Below are 17607 nucleotides of genomic sequence, written 5' to 3'. Positions count from 1 at the left end.
TCAAGATGGACAACATGGAAAACACACCATATACCATACAGTCAGCACCCTCAACACATATATACAACAGACACACAATGCACACACAAAATGCATACACATACCACATGCAGCACATAGAGCATATGCACACATCACACAACACAAACACATAACACAATACCACAGACACAGCACACACATTCATATACAACAAATATATACACATAGCATATACTCACATACAAAGTGCATATGTATACCACACACATACTTCATATTCAACGCATACACCCAACACACACAAGAGACGCAAAACACTTACACACCACACACTCTCCATACACACAAAACTCATTGCATATTCACATAATAATCACACGACACACATTCATCCACAAAAGACATACACGTACCCCGCACACCAGCATTATGCAAATCATATACACCACCTATAACACACACACACACACACACACACACACACACACACACACGCACTCCTGGAAAAACTTGTGGGCCCCACAAGGGCAGGAGATGAGGGAAATCTCCCTTAACCTGACTGTGTATCTCCACGTGTTTCCAGAAACACTGACCATGCCTCAAGTCGTGCCTTCAAGCCTGAACCTTGTGGAGAATGCTAGGTCTGTGGACCTGACCTGCCAAACCGTCAATCAGAGTGTGAATGTCCAGTGGTTCCTAAGTGGCCAGCCCCTCCTGCCCAGTGAGCACCTGCAGCTGTCAGCTGACAACAGGACCCTAATCATCCATGGCCTCCAGCGGAATGACACAGGGCCCTATGCCTGTGAGGTCTGGAACTGGGGCAGCCGGGCCCGGAGTGAGCCCCTTGAGCTGACCATCAACTGTGAGTCACCCAGGGCCTGGACCTTCCCCATCTCCCTGCTTCCCTCCTTCTCTTTAAGTTCTTCCTTCTAGTCATTCATGCTATGATTATTGAGCTCCTGCTCTGTGTCAGGCATGAATCTGGGCACTGGACAGGGCCAAGTGCCTGCCCTCAGGGGGCTTATGTTCTAGTGGAGAAGCCAGACCATAAACAGAGAAGCAGGTGATAAGGCTTAGGGACACCACCAGATTTAGGCTTTCACAGGGTCTCACTGGCCTTTGTCTACAGGGAGGCAAACATAGAAGTGGGGGAGAGGGGGAGTGAGAGAAGGAGTTGTATTTGTCCAGATCCTTGGAGAAGCAGACCCCACGGTGGGATTAACGGGATTATTCATGCAAGGGTTTTATTAGGGGAAATGCTCCTGTGAGGATAACTAGGGAGGCAGCTGCAGGGAGGCTGGGAGAGCCATCAGACTGAGAGACTGAGATGCAAGTGTGACCCCGAGTGACAGGGTGAGGGACAGAGACTTGAATGGAAGCACCTGGATAACCATGCACTTGAAGGAACACCCATCATGGCTGTTGGGACCTTCCATATCTCCCAGGAAGGGGCCTGCCTTAGTTTCCTGGATGCACTCAGGTACTGGCAGGGTGCAGCCTGTGGAAGGGCTGGGAGTAGATTTGGGGGCACAGCAATTGGGCCCTTGGTCAATTACATTTCTGCCGTTGGAGGTCTTTGAAGAGCTTCTCCTGGTGGCCAGAGTTGCGCAGCAAGAGATGATAGGGCTGGACCAGAATGGCAACTGTCGGGTGTTGAGAAATGGTTGCACTGTGGATGTATTTTGAATATGCTACTGACTGATATTAGGTGAAAGAGAAAGAAAGGAGTCAAGAATGACTCTAAGGTTTATTGCCTGAGCCACCGAAAGGACGTAGGAGTCACGAACCAAGATGGAGAAGATTGGGGGAGAAGAGGTTTCTGCAGGGAGAGAAAGGAGGGGTGCACTTTCATACATGGGAAGCAGTAGGGAACACAGAGGTAGGGGTTAAGTACATGTCTTTGCTCCTCTTTACACTTATCTGTTGCTCACTCCTCTTTCCTTTTCAATTCAGTCATTAAACCAAAAATATATGTTTTGTGCTCTCTCTGTGCTAAGCAACATGTTGGGCATTTGATACTTGACATGATTTTCAGCTTTCACAGCCTGCTGGGGATGGGGAGGTCACTAAGCAGGCAGATAAAACACAGCATGATAAATGGGACCTCGGGGGAGAAAGGGAGGGTATGGGGAGCCCAAAGGAAGCCTCCATCTGGGGGATGTTGCAAAGGGTCATCATGAATGGGGATGTCCACCATAAGAGCTGAAGGATGAGTAGGAGTAGGCTGCTTAGAGCAGAGTCAGGGAAGAGCATTCTAGACAGAGGGAAGAGAGTGTGCGATGGCCTTGAGGCAAGAGAGAGTGTAACAAGGATGGAATCTCCGAGTGGGATTTAATTCCTGAATGAGAGCAAGAGGTGTGGAAAGGTGGGGCTGGAGGGAGTCTGTAAGAATCAAATTGTAAATGGCCTCATCAGACATAGGCTTTGTCCCAAGGGCACTGGGGAGCCACAGAGGGTTCTGAACACAGGAGGGACAGTGATACTTTAGTACTTAGGAAGACTTCTCTGGCTGCTGTGTGGAGGATGAGACTGGGATGGGGAGACCAGGAGGAGCTGGGATGCAGGTGAGGGATCCAAGTGGCAATGGGGTCAGGATGGGGAGAAATGAACAGGTTCAAATGATGTTTAGGAGGGAGCAGAGTCAGGGTATTCCTCCCCTCCTAGAATGTCTCGATTAGCAACCTTTTGCATCCTTTCCAGTATTTTACATTAATTTAAGTAAAGTATGACTCTTAAACTCTTTCAGGTTTTTTTTTTTTAAATAGAGACAGGGTCTTACTATGTTGCCTAGGCTGGTCTTGAATCCCTGAACTCAAGTGATCTCCCTGCCTCAGCCTCCCAAAGTGCTGGGATTACAGGCATGAGCCTCGGCCCCAGGCCTAAACTCTTTTAATTTATATGAGAAATCCAACAACTACTTTCATTTGTTTCCTTCTTATATGTGGTGGAAGAGAAAAGTGACAATGATCCCCTCTGACATTACAAAGAAAATTTGCACGTGTTTATACCATTGAGAATACACAGTACTAGAAGTTAGGGATTATATACACAGGACGCAGCCACAATTTCCCTCCTTTCCTTCCTTCCTTCCTTCCTTTCTCTCTCTCTCTCTCTCCTTCCTTCCTTCCTTCTTGCCTGCCTGCCTGCCTTCCTTCCTTCCTTCCTTCCTTCCTTCCTTCCTTCCTTTCTTTCTTTCTTTCTTCTTTCCTTTTGAGTCTCACTCTATCACCTAGGACGGAGTGCAGTGGCGCAATCTTGCCTCACTGCAACTTCGGCCTCCCAGGTTCAAATGATTCTTAGCCACTCGAGTAGCTGCAATTACAGGCATGTGCTACCACATCCAGCTAGTTTTTATTTTTATTTTTCAGTAGAGACGTGATTCGCCACACTGGTCAGGCTGGTTTTGAACTCCTGGTCTCAGGAGTTCCACTCACATCCACCTACCTCGGCTTCCCAGAGTGCTAAGATTACAGGTGTGAGCCACTGCACTTGGCCTAGCAACAATTTCTGATGCCTGGGTGACCTAAAACACTTCTTTGAATTAACTTTTACAAAGGCAGTTTTTTTTTCTTTCTTTTTTTTTTTTTTTTGAGATGGAATCTTGCTCTGTTGCCCAGGTTGGAGTGCAGTGGCATGAGCTTGGCTCACTGCAACCTCCACCACCCAGGTTCAAGCAATTCTGTAGCCTCAGCCTCCCGAGTAGCTGGGACTACAGGTGCGTGCCACTACACCCGGCTAATTTTTTCTGTTTTTAGTAGATATGGGGTTTCACCATGTTAGCCAGAATGGTCTCGATCTCCTGACCTCGTGATCTGCCTGCCTCGGCCTTCCAAAGTGCTGGGATTAATTACAGGCATGAGCCACCGTGCCTGGCCCTTGTTTTTGTTTTGATCTGCCCCACCCCCAGTGTTGTGGACCACACTCTGCTTGTCAGAGAGCTAAGGAGGAAAAGGGAGCATGTTCTGTTTATTTTACTGAAATTCCAAGGTGAAAGTGAATGGGGCAGAATGGGATGACTCGCTGATGGGGGCCAGGGTGCATCACGTTTGGCTTTACACACAGATGGTCCTGACCAAGTGCACATCACCAGGGAGTCAGCATCTGAGATGATCAGCACCACAGAGGCAGAGCTCAACTCCAGCCTGACCCTGCAGTGTTGGGCCGAGTCCAAGCCAGGTGCCGAGTATCGCTGGACTCTTGAACACTCCACCGGGGAGCACCTGGGTGAGCAGCTGATAATCAGGGCTCTGACCTGGGAACACGACGGGATCTACAACTGCACAGCCTCCAACTCTCTCACTGGCCTGGCCCGCTCCGCTTCAGTCCTGGTCAAGGTGGTAGGTGAGTCTCTCAGGGTCGCCTTCTCCCAGGACCCGAGGGGCCTTTCCTGATGCTGGTCCCAGCTACCTAGTCTACCCCTACCGAGGGCTGGAGTGTGGCAGTCTCCACACTGCCTGAGCAGGTTCTCAGTCCACAGCTGTTGAATCCCAACCCCTAATGCTCAGGGAAATGTAGAACCTGTACTTCCTGCTGTGTTCCCTGGAAAACTCTCCAAGCTGTTCTGAGCCTCAGTTTGTTTGCCTGTAAATTGGGTTTGTGATGTGTATTAGTCCATTTTCATGCTGCTGATAAAGACATGCTGAAGACTGAGTAATTTATAAAGAAAAAGAGGTTTAATGGACTCACAGTTCCACGTGGCCAGGGAGGTGTCACAATCATGGTGGAAGGCAAAAGGCATGTCTTACATGGTGGCAGACAAGAGAGAATGAGAACCAAGCAAAAGGGGAAACCCTTTATAAAACCATCAGATCTCGTGAGACTTATTCACTACCATGAGAACAGTATGGGGGAAACCACCCCCATGATTCAATTATCTCCCACCAGGTCCCTCCCACAACACTTGGGAATTATGGGAGCTACAATTCAAGATGAGATTTGGGTGGGGACACAGCCAAATCATATCGTGATGCCTATCTTTCAGAGTTGCTTAGAAGGACAATGAGTCAGAGATATACCCAGTGAGGGAAGGAGTGAGCTATATGGGGAATCGGAAATGATGTTAATAACAACTGGACATGACTGGCAGGAAGTCCCTGTATCTCTGTCTTTAGTTCTTTGAGAAGGCAACAGTGTCACTCTTCACCGGGATTCACATCCTTCTCCAATGCTTGTTAGCTGTGTGACCTTGGACAAGTTACTTACCCTCTCTGGGCCTCTGATTTATTATCTGTAAAACATAATAATTCTGCCTATTTCTTAGGGTTGTTGAAGGTTGTTAACATTTGTAAAGTTCTTAGGGCAGTGCTTGGCATATTGTGTTTGTTAAACAAATAAAATTATTCCTTTTCTTGTGTGTGTGGCATGATCATGGGTCACTGAAGCCTCAACCTCCCACACTCAAGCTATCCTCCTACCTCAGCATCCTGAGAAGCTGGGACTACAGGTGTGCACCACCACAGCTAGCTAATTTTTTATTTATATTTTTTTGTAGAGACGGGGCCTCCCTATGTTGCATAGGCTGGTCTCAAACTCCTGGGCTCAAGTGATTGTCCCGCTTCAGCCTCCCAAAGTGCTGAGATTACAGACTTGAGCCACCAAGCTCAGCCTAAAATTATTATTTATTGAGCCTGTGCCACATGTCTGAATCCAACTTTCCCATATATAATATCAGCAAACACTTCTTGGGTACTCTCCGTCAGCCAGTTTTGAGGTGAGCCTGTTGGTTTCTTCATTGTACAGGAAGGGAAACTGAGACCTATAGACTCAAATCCTGTCATTGGGGTTTGAAACCAGGCTGGCCTCCTCAAGTTGTTCACTAAGCCTAGGACACCATTTATATCAACTTCCAAATTACCTCATTTAATCTTCAGAACAATCTTGTGGTCTTATTAAGACCATTTGATGGATGGAGCAACAGGCTCAGGGAAGGCAGCAGTGAGTTCAGTTGATGCTCACGGGGATATTGTAGGATTTGAATGAGATCATGTATGAAGGTCTCTTGGTGCTTAGAGCTTGCTAGATAGCAGCTTCTATCATCATTATCATCATCATCATCACCATCATCACCATTTGTCAAGCATCTGGTATGTATCAGGCACTGTGCTGGTAGTTTTATACAAGATCTCATTAATCCCTTCAAAAGTCTATAGAGGCCGGGCACTGTGGCTCAAGTCTGTAATCCCAGCACTTTGGGAGGTTGAGGCAGGTGGATCACATATGGTCAGGAGTTGAAGACCAGCCGGGGCAACATGGTGAAACCCAATCTCTACTAAAAATACAAAAATTAGCCGGGCGTGGTGGTGGGTACCTGTAATCACACTACTCAGGAGGCTGAGACAGGAGAATCACTTGGGAGGCAGCGAGGTTGCAGTGGTTGCAGAGGAGGGAGAGGTTGCAGTGAGCCAAGATCGTGCCACTGCACTCCAGCCTGGCCTTAAATTTTAAAATTTAAAAATTTTAAAAAATTTTTAAAAAGTCTATAGAGTTTGGAATTCTTATCCTTGCTTGGCATATAAAGAAATGGAGATGCGGCCAGGCATGGTGGCTCATGCCTGTAATCTGAGCAGTTTGGGAGGTCAAGGCAGGTGGATCACCTGAGGTCAGGAGTTTGAGACCAGCCTGGCCAACATGGCGAAACCCCATCTCTACTAAAAATAGACACACACACACAAATTAGCCAGGCATGGCAGTGTACACCTGTAATTCCAGCTACTTGGGAGGGTGAAGCAGAAGAATTGCTTGAACCAGGGAGGTGGAGGTTGCAGTGAGCTGAGATCACACCATTGCACTCCAGCCTGGGCAACAGAGTGAGACTCCATCTCAAAAAAAAAAAAAAAATGGAGATGCAGAGAATGAAACTAAGAATCCCTGAAGCACCCCGGGAAGTTCCCTCCTGCCCCTCCAAAGCAGAGCTCCTTCCTCAGCCTCCTGATCCTTGTAGCTGTGTTCTTAACTCAGTGGCTCGATTCCACCCTTTTGAGAGAGGTTCAGGCAGAAGTGAGATGGGCAATCGGCAGGTCAATATTAATGAAAACAATTGCCATTTATTAATCACCTAGTATGTGCCAGATGTTAACATTCATGATTTCATCTCATCTTTGCAAACATCCTGTGCTATTTACAGATGAAGAAGTGAGACTCAGAAATGAATTCACTTGTCCAGGGTCACACGGCCCCAGTGAGTCAAGGGGCTCTAAGTGAAAGCCGGGTTTCTGGTTGCCAAAGCTCTTTTCTCTGGTCTGTGCCTCTTTTCTGGGAGGAATGAAAGGCAAAGCCATATTTGATCCATTATCCTAACTGACATTGTCATCATGGCCAACATTTACTGATCACTTTCCATGGCTCCAAACAAACACTATATTTATAGAAAATGAATACATGTATGTTTAATCTTTCCAGAAGCCCTATAAACCCTATTGTTCCCATTTTACAAAAGAGACAACTGAAGCCTAGAGAGGTTAAGTAGCATGTCCAAAGTCACACTGCTGAAATTTGGACGCAGAAACTGGATGTTTTAGTTTAGAAATGATGCTGTTAATACCACAGACTGAGGTCAGGTGCAGTGGCTTACACGTATAATCCCAGCACTTTGGGAGGCTGAGGTGGGCGGATCACTTGAGGTCAGGAGGTCCAGACCAGCCTGGCCAACATGGTGAAACACCCCCTCTCTACCAAAGAATACAAAAAATCAGCCTGCATGGTGGCAGGTACTTGTAGTCCCAGCTACTAGGGGAGGCTGAGGTGGGAGGATCACTTGAACCTGGAGGTTGCAGTGAGCTGAGGTCACGCCACTCCACTCCAGTCTGGGTGACAGAGCAAGACCCTGTCTGAAAAAAAAAAAAAAAGCAAAACCAAAAACCAAAAACCACAATCTGATACCTCCCAACGACTGGAAAACAAGTGCTCACAAAATGTCAGTAGAGAAAAAGCTGCAAGCTTGGGAACGGGCTGGGAGCAGGGATGAGGGTGTGTCAAGCCTGGGTCTTGATTCCGTCTCCTTGCCCAGGTCCCCAGTCCTCCTCCCTGTCCTCAGGGGCCATCGCTGGTATTGTCATCGGGATCCTGGCTGTCATTGCTGTGGCCTCAGAACTGGGCTATTTTCTCTACATCAGAAATGCCAGACGGTAACACAGGGATACAGGGAGGGGGATGGGGATGGGGATGTGGCCAGCAGGGGGCGCTTGCCGGGCGTGTTGCTGACCATGGTGCTGAGTCTTGTCTGGCACCTGGGGAATTCAGAGAGTTGTGGGCATTGTTCAAGAATGGACATGGGATATGGGCAGAACCTGTGGAGATGGGCAAGGACTAGAGGCACAGAATAATGAGGGCTTTGGGGTTTCAGGCCCTCAAGGAAAACAACAGAGGACCCCAGTCATGAGACCTCACAACCCATCCCGAAGGAGGAGCACCCCACAGAGCCCAGTTCCAGTAAGTGACTCTATGGTGGCTGGTGCCTGGGGCAGGGGTGAGGGCTGGGGAAGAGGCTGGTGCTGGGTGCTCCCAGCTTTGCCACCAGGTCACTGTATGATCAGGGCAAGCCCTGTCCACTCTGAGCTTCTGTGTTCCCATCTGGAATTTGGATGAGATTGGAGTCAAGCCCTCTGATGGGTTCTGCCTGTTCCAACAGTCCCGGCAAAAGCAGGACAACAGGCTGGAATTCTCTCCTTTCTCAATCTCAGAAGACTTTTTTAACTGATTGTTGTAGACAGAATGAATCAACCACAACACTCCTTCCTGCTGAATCCAAATCCAGCCTCATAACATATCTCAGTAGAGTGCCTCGAGTGCCCTCTACTGATGGGTTAGAGTTAACCAAAGACAAAATGAAACGTATTTGCCATCTCTGGGTCTGGGATTCTGGAAGGATAGGCCTTTTGATATGGAAGGCTTTCTAGAAACTGTCCAATCCAGCCCCATTTTACAGAGACGAAAACCAAGGCCATTAGGGATAAAGGGCTAAATCCAGGCTACAGAGGACCCAGTGTCAAAACTGGGCTAGAATTTAGATTTCTCCCCTCATCTGTGTCACCAAACAGCCTTACCTAACCCAGAACTTGATTTCCAGGACATTCCTGGTCAAGCTCACTGGAAATATGACAGGGAGTCCTGGGAAGGATTTCTGCACTTCCTTCCTGGGGTCAGGGGTCCTGGAAAAACAGCCCCTTGCCCCATATCTCTTTCGAACTCCAGCTCCTGACTGAGATTCACTTTTTCTAGAAAGCCTGAGTCCTGAGTATTGCAATATATCCCAGCTTCAGGGACGGATCAGAGTCGAACTGGTGAGTGATGCTGCAGAGGGAACCCTCCTTGATCCCCTGACCAGGCTGCTATAGTCTTACTTGTTAGGGTGGGGGCTGGCATGATCTTTTGAGAAAACCCAGTGCCAGGTTAAGTCTCTCTGCATCTCCTCCTCTGACTTCTCTGAGGATCTCAAGACCCTCCCGGGTTTTTTCATCTCTTCTCCTCGTCTTCTTATTCTTTGACATGACAATTCCTAGCTTTGAGCCCTCTGGGAATCAGAAGTGCTATAACTGCCTCTGAGGCCAAAGCTATTTCTGAGCATCTCTTGGGGTAGCCCCTATTCCAAGCCCTATGACCTCTCTGCAACTTTGTTTTTCCCCAGATGCGACCATCAGACCTTCCAGAGGAGACCTATGAGGTACATTGGCCCTGCTGGGTTTGGTTAAAGAATCTATGAAGGAAAGACAATCTGAAAATTTTATATGTGATAAGCCTGAGAGATCATCTTGTCTAAACCTTTCATGGCACATCACAGGGCCAGGGATGGGAAGAGAGTAGCCTAAGGCCTCACAGAGTGCTGGGTCAGATGCCATGACCCTGGATCCTCTTTCGTTCCTTCCACCTCCAGGGCTTGGAATTGGATTGCCAATGAGGTGGTACTGGACCAGCACATGCTGGGGTGAAAAGGAGGCTGGGAGTAGAGGTTGCAGATCCAGCAGGAAAAAGGAGAGTTCTGGGCCAGGGCAAGGGCCTGGGTTCTAACCCTGCTTCCACCTCTGATTCTCTGCAAGAACCTGAACAGATTCCTTCCACTCTCTCGGTCCCTGAAGAGTGTAAGTTGGTACATTCCTGGCAATCTGTGTCTGTGGGCCCTGCCTAATTTCTCTGCTTACTTGCAGACGAAGCTGCCTTCAGCAAGCCGTGGAGGCAATTCTTTCAGCCCCTGGAAGCCACCACCCAAACCTCTGATGCCCCCATTCAGATTGGTCTCCACTGTGCCAAAAAACATGGAGTCAATCTATGAGGTATGTTTATGCCACACTGAGTCTTTGGACAGGTGGAAATCTGTCACCAATCTGCTTTTTCTTCCCTACTAAAGAGTCTGTAGGATGAACTATGAAGAAAAATTTCCCTTTAAAAATCTTCTCAATTCCATCCTATCCATTTCCATCATGTCATTTTCTAGTTAGTTTTACTTCATTCCTTTCCAACGCACTCCGTTTTATTGCATTCCATGTTTCACTCCACCCATTTCCTTTCTATCCATTTAGCTTTATTCATTTTCTGTATTTCTATGTCACTTCACTCTGCCATTTTCTTTCCATCCCATTGGGTTTTATTTCCTTCCACTCTATTTCCCCCCATCCCAGCTCTTCCCATTCACTCTACTCTATTCCATGCCTTTTATTTTCTTTCTTCTCTTTCTTCTTTCTTCCTTTCTTTCTTTCCTTCCTTCCTTCTTTCTTTCTTTCCTTCCTTCCTTCCTTCCTTCCTTCCTTCCTTCCTTCCTTTCATCTTTCTTTTTTTTTTGAGACAGGGTCTTGCTCCATCACCCAGACTGGAGTGCAGTGACTCAATCTCTGATGACTGCAACCTCTGCCTCCCAGGTTCAAGGGATTCTCCCACTTCAGCTTCCCAAGTAGCTAGGACTGCAGGCACGAGCCATCACACTCAGCTAATTTTTGTATTTTTTGGTAGAGATGGGATTTCACCATGTTGGCCAGGCTGGTCTTGAATTCCTGACCTCAATTGATCTGCCCGCCTTGGCCTCCCAAAGTGCTGAGATTACAGGAATGAGCCACCCTGCCTGGCTCATTCCATGCCTTTTCATTCCATTCCACTCAGCTTTGTTTGATCCCTTTACACTCCTTTCCATCTCTTTCTTATTTCATTCCTTTTCATTCTTTTCCTTTCTTTCTATTGCATTTTATCCATTTTTATTTTTTCTTTTAATTCCTTTCAATTCATTTATTTTACATTCCATTACACTCTGTTTTATTCCAGCCCACTCAATTCCCATCCCACGACTTTATTTCATTTCCATTCTTATTCTTCCCATCCCATTTCAGTCTTCTTATTTCCATCCATATATTTAATCCATTTCATCCGTTCTATTTCCTACCTCTCCATTCCTTCCTAGGCAATGTCCCTATTTACATTCATTTCCATTTGATTGGTTTTCATTTCATTCCACTGCATTCCAGTTCTTATTCTTTATATTTCTTTTCCATTCAATTTTTCTTTTTTCCCATTCCCTTCTTTCTTTTCCATTCACTTTCTCTTCTCCATACCCTTCCCTTTCATTCAATTCTATTTCACTGTTTTCCATTCCTCTCCCTCTGTTCTCTTCAATTCCTTTCCCTTTTCATTTCTTTCCAATCCACCCCACTCTATTCTATTCCATTCCGTTCTACTCCATGTTTTCTCACTTCATCCTCTCCCTTCCTGCCCTTTATGGTACTTCATCCCCTTGTCTTTATTACTTTCCTTTTCAAGCTTTCCATTTAATTTCTTCTTTTCAAGTCATTCCATTCCACTCCTTTTCATTTCATTTAAGTTCTTTCCATTTCTTTCCAGTCCTTTGCATTTCCTACTCTTTATACCATTGATTTCAGTTTCATTTCATTTCATTATTTTATATTCCATGGCATTCCATTTCCCCCCTTTTCTGTTTTTTTTAATTTTGTTGCTTTATTTTTATTCTTTAATGTTATACTTTCCTTCTACTATATTACTTTTCTCTAATTTCCTCTCCATTTCTCTCCCCTCATCACCTTATTTTATTACTCTCTTTTCTGCTCCATTTTATTTTACTTTATTTCTTTCTTTCTGTTACAATTTTCCTTTTCATTTAATTTCTTTCATTTGCACTTCTTTGGACATCATGCCATTTTATTTCACTCCATTCTCTGCCTTTAATTTTTATTGTATTCCTGTCTGTCCTATTCAATTTCCCTCCATTTCATTTATGCCTTTGCCATCTCTTTCAGTTACATTCCTAAATAGTCTATTCCTTTTCATTCATTTCCTTTCCTTTCCAATCTTTCATTTCATTCATGATATTTACTTCCCCACATTTTTCTCATGGGAGATTTGAAGCAGTTTTTCCCATGGAAGATTTGAAGCAGTTTATATACAACACTACAAAATGGTGTTAAATTAGAAATAGAAATTACAATCAGAAAAAATATTTTTAACAATAGTAAGAAGTCAATATATGGGTAAAAAGTAAAAATATATACTGGGCCTACGTGATATCTGCCACTATATCTCTTATGTGTCTCTAAGCTTCCTGGTAACAATAAAACAGAGAGGTATGATTAGTTACATCATTCAAAAAGAAGAAAACTGGGCCAGGCGCGGTGGCTCACGCCTGTAATCCCAGCACTTTGGGAGGTGGAGGTGAGCAGATCACTTGAGGTCAGGAGTTCGAGACCAGCCTGGCCAACATGGTCAAACCGTCTCTATTGAAAATACAAAAATTAGCTGGGCATGGTGGCAGGCACCTGTAATCCCAGCTACTTGGGAGGCTGAGGCAGGAGAATCACTTGAGCCTGGGAGGCGGAGGTTGCAGTGAGCTGAGGTCGAGCTATTGTACTCCAGCCTGGGCAACGGAACAAGACCTTGTCTCAGAAAGAAAAAGATAAAAAAGAAGAAAACTATTAGTTCATCCAGGCTTAAGCAAAATTCCAATAACAAGTTTAGAGCAGTCAAGTGATGGCTCCATAGTTCTAAGGACTAGTAGAATTATTTTAGAGAATGCAAGTGATCTCAACCCTGTCATCAGGACAGCCAGATTACTCCAATTCCAAGAATGGACTTCAGATTCTATATTCTGAACAAGCCAGTGACCAGTCAGTTTATCCAGAGGAGGAATAAGAGAGAGGCCAGAACAGGGGCTCAAATCCATGTCCCACTGACAAGGTTTTACTGGGTTTGGAAAAGAGAAAGTTTAGGGACAGAGAACTCCAATATTTTAGCGTCTGACAGGCTTCAAGTAGAGGGATAAATGTGTTTCTTGTTGTTCCATAGGGCATATAAATTACCATAGAGGACAGGTAAACGAGGGGTAGATTTTAGCCTAACAGACAGATGAACTATTCTTGAAAAATGTGAATATCCTATATACCTTTTTATTTTTTTGAGGCAAGGTATTGCTCTTTCGCCCAGGTTGTGTGCAGTAGTGCCATCATGGCCAACTGCAGCCTCAGATTCCTGGGCTCAAGTGATCATCCTACCTTGGCCTCCCAGAGTGTTGGGATTACAGATGCGAGCCACTGCACCTGGCTGAATGTTTCATATATTAATATCTTAGTCAAGAATTTTTAATGTTAAGAAAGTTAAACCCTTTGAATGTAGTTCAAATGGGGATTAATTGAGAGAACACTGAGAAATATCAGATAACTCAATTTCAGAAATTACTCCTGGGCCTCTTGGCAACTCGAATGCTATCAAGAAGCTGTTTCTCTCTTATTATATAGTTTCTTATTTTCACTAATCTATGAATTCATCTCATTCTTCTCAATCCAGATTGAATTTCTATGTAAGTCTCCTTGTCATTGCTTCTCTATAACTTCAGAGTATATATAACAACATCTTCTGCTGCCCTTTAAGCATTTCTAGGTTCAAATTCTCCATAGAAGAATCAGATTGGTTCAGGCCATGGTATGGATCATGTTTAGGTTTGTCAGCTCTCTAATCAGCTTTGAACTGGTAAAAACTTAGCCACCTAAGTCCCTCTCTTCACCAGTGTCTGCGTAGGGGAGCCATGTTTGTTTCTTATTATTAGTTGGGCAAAAGGTCTTCCCAGAAATCCCACCTAGTAAGCTTCCTCTTATTTCTCATTAGCCAGAATGTCATATGGTGCTCCTTGTAGCAACAGAGGCTGAGAAAGTGGTACACTAACATTCCCAGTCTCTTCAATAGAAGCAAGCAAGGGAGGTGGTGTGGGGAAGAAGGTTAGGTCAGTCAACTCAGTGTCTGCTACATTCTGGAGGGATTAGAAGGAGCAAACCATGTAAACAGTATGGAAGGAAACATTCCAACCTGAGAGGCATCAGTAAAAAAGGCCCTGAAGTGGGTGTAGAGTTATCAGTTGCTGTATAATGAATTACCACAGACTTTGCAGCTTAAAACAACGTGAATTCATTATCTCACAGTTTCTGTGGGTCAGGAGTTCAGGCATTGCTTAGTTAGCTCTTCTGCAAGGCTGTATAATCAAGGTGCCAGTCAAAGCCCAGGTCTCACCTGAGGCTCAGCTGGGGATGGATCCACTTCCAAGCTCATGTGGTCATTAGCAGCATTCTGTTCCTTGCAGGCTGTCATAACGAGGGCCTCAGTTTCTTACTGTCAGCGGGAGGTCAGCCTCAGTTCTTTGCCATGTGGCCCTCTCCATAGGCAGCTCACAACATTGCATCTTGCTTCTTCAAGCCAAGACAGAAGTCATAATCTTATGTAACAGAATCACATACATGCAATCATGTATATCCTGCCACCTTTGCCATATTCTATTGGTTAGATGCAAGTCACAGGTCTTGCCCTCAAGGGGAGGAGATTACATAAAGGAATGAATACCAGGAGGCAGGGATTATTATTACTCTAAAGGGGACCACTTTAGAGTCTGTTTACCACAGTGGGGAAGTACATGGGCCATTCCAGGAACAGAGATGTGCCAGTGTTACTAAAGTGTGATGAGAATGGAGGAAGATTTTTGGAATTTTCAAAGAAAGGAAAGTTCCAGGCTGTTTGGGCCCCAGACTACAGTGAGTAGACTGGGAGGGTCCACCTAGCAAATGGAGCTCACATTTTCTCTTTGTTTAACAGGAGCTTGTGAATCCAGAGCCCAACACTTACATCCAAATCAACCCCTCGGTCTAACGGAAGCAGAGATCTTTTCTCCAGGAGTCCTAGAGAAACCATGCTTGATCATATATTTAATGACATTTATTAAGTGCATATTATAAGCCAGTCATTCTCTGTCATCTCTGTAGACCTTGTGATGTTCTACTGCAATGGGTTGGTCAGGCCCTGGCTCCCATAGAATCTTAGATTTTGACTCATATTTTTTTTCAAAGCAATAGTAAGGGTGAAAATGGCAGCCCGTGGATCTAGAGTTAGAGGACCAAGGTTTGAGACTGAACAGCTTAGGATATCATAGTTGCAGGCTGAGGATGAGCAAACACTGTTGGTGGACTCCAGAGAGAAGAGTGAGTCTGAGTCAGCCAGAGAGGAGTAGGGGACAAAGACAGGTGTCAGAGAAGAAGTGGCTTTTCAAATCATGATAGAAGATAAGGAACAAGGAGCTCTTAAGAAATTAAGAGCTCTTAATAAAAGGAGAAAACACGTAGTGAAGTGATGGATTGAGGCTCCTGAGGAGAGGTAGGCATGAAATGCTTAGAATCCTGAGAATTGCAGGGGCGGAGAGAGTCAGAATGAGATTTGCTGAAGGTAAAGAGAGTTAGGAGACAAGGATATCTCCATGGTTTCTTGCCAGGGCAACTGGATGATTGGCAGGTCACTTTCTGAGAAACTTTGGGATAAGGAGAGAAATAAAGAATTTGCTTCATGTCAAGAATTTAGACATGTCAAGAATCAGTTGCAGAATCAAGTAGGCAATTGTTCATAAAAATCTAGACAGATCATGGCTGGAGATACACATTTGAGATTTGTCAGTGGGACTTAAAGTTATGGGGCTGGATGAGCTCCTCTGTCAGGGGGGTCCCCAAGACCACCTCATGCTCAAAGATTTTCTAGAGGAATTCATAGGACCCAATTGTTATACTCATGGTTATAGTTTATTACAGCAAAAGGATGGAGAATAAAATTAGCAAAGGGAAAAGGTGCATGGGGTGAAGTCTGGAGGATACCCTGCACCAGCTTCCAAGTGTTCTCTTTCAGTGGAGTCACATGGTGTATTAGTCTGCTTTCTTTGGCTTATAACAGAATATCTAAATCTGGGTAATTTGTTTTAAAAAGGAAATTTATTTCTTACAGTTATGGAGGCTTAGAAGTCTAAGGTCTAGGGGTTGCATCTGGTGAGAGCCCTTCTTGCTGGTGGGGACTCTCTGTAGAGTCCTGAAGTGGTGCAGGGAATCACATGCCAAGGGGACTGAGTGTGGTAACATATTAGCTCATGTTTCTCTTTCTTTTCTTATGAAGCTACCAGTTCCACTCCCATGATAACCCATTAATCCGTTAGTCCATGAGTGGATTAATCCATTCATGAAGGCAAAACCCTCATGAGCCAATCACCTCTTAAAAACCCCCACCTCTCAATATTGCCACACTGGGGATTAAGTTTCAACATGAGTTTTGGAGGAGACAAATATCCAAACCACAGCACATGGGAAATCCCCCAGCAATGATGTGTGACAACGTGTGTGAAGCATTGCCATCGAGGGAAGCTCACCTAAACCTCGGTGTCCATGGTTTTTATAAAGGGTCAGTCACTGAAGCTCCAGACTCCTAGAAGGAAAGCAGATGTTCCTCCATAAACTACATTGTTAGTATAAACCATCTGGACAAAGTGGTACAGCATGGCTCAAGGCCTCAGGCAAACAAAAGCACTCTTACCAGATAGAACATTATGAGAGCTCAGTTCCCAGAGCTGCCCAAAGGCTAGTCAGGAAAACAGGACCTTCTGGGGAACTTACAGAGTTTGAGCAATAGGCCTGTTATGTCAACCCCGAGCAGAGTGGATGAAGACAAGGCAAGGGACAGGCTGACAGCTGATTCCTGGGTTCCTCTGATGTTTACAGGAGAGATCAAGCAAAGGAGACAAAAAAAAAAGGACTGTTAACACAGGGGGAAACCAACACTGAAAACTCCTGGAAATGAAGAGTTTTCAGAATGGGTTGTTGCTATCCTTGGAGCTGAATGGCTATCATGATGATGATAACATTAATTCAGATTTTAAAAATTAATCATTAGATGTGATACAAGAGACCGGAATTAGGATCTTAAGGGTTGCACTCAGTAGTACCAGAAACACCACCCTATTTGAACCCTGGGAACTTTCCTCTTCCCTGCCAAGAAATGTCCCCCTCCCCCTGACATCCTAGAGACAGATCATGCCCTTCTACCCTCTCGTGACTCTTACTTTGTTTTCTAGTATTTATAGTAAATGGATTCATAATCTTCTTGCTCTTCACTGTATCTTGATCCCTTATCCAATTCATGGCCAATAAACAGAATCTTAATATAAACTTTGGTCTCAGCTCTTCCCGACAGTTGACAGATAAATCTCTAGATTAGATGGGCATCTTTCTAGAATGTTCCTGAGTGGTAACTCTTTAAAATTTTTATTTATTCATTTATTTATTTTGAGACAGGGTCTGGCTCTGTCGCTGAGGCTGGAGTGTAGTAGCGTAATCTTTGTTCACTGCA

General features: G+C 45.0%; 1 protein-coding gene across 2 annotated transcripts in view; it reads left to right on the top strand.

The window, feature by feature from the left end:
* The window catches only part of CEACAM20 (CEA cell adhesion molecule 20), a 29243-nt gene that overhangs the window by 9743 nt on the left and 1893 nt on the right, over window positions 1-17607 (top strand). The window contains exons 5-12 of one of the 2 annotated variants that reach the window (XM_003817555.5): window positions 566-844; window positions 4045-4323; window positions 7988-8105; window positions 8324-8409; window positions 9199-9260; window positions 9605-9640; window positions 10122-10247; window positions 15046-16670. In XM_003817555.5, coding sequence (XP_003817603.1) covers window positions 566-844; window positions 4045-4323; window positions 7988-8105; window positions 8324-8409; window positions 9199-9260; window positions 9605-9640; window positions 10122-10247; window positions 15046-15099 — 1040 coding nt within the window. In that variant the 3' untranslated portion in view covers window positions 15100-16670. Of the gene's footprint in view, window positions 1-565; window positions 845-4044; window positions 4324-7987; window positions 8106-8323; window positions 8410-9198; window positions 9261-9604; window positions 9641-10121; window positions 10248-15045; window positions 16671-17607 lie in introns of those variants that run through there. The other variant, XM_057300708.2, reaches the window with a different exon arrangement.

Source organism: Pan paniscus, chromosome 20 (genome assembly GCF_029289425.2).
Source record: "Pan paniscus chromosome 20, NHGRI_mPanPan1-v2.0_pri, whole genome shotgun sequence".
Classification (NCBI taxonomy): Eukaryota; Metazoa; Chordata; class Mammalia; order Primates; family Hominidae; genus Pan; species Pan paniscus.
The sequence above is the reverse complement of the archived record's forward strand: the minus strand, read 5'-3'. Positions and strand labels throughout refer to the sequence as shown.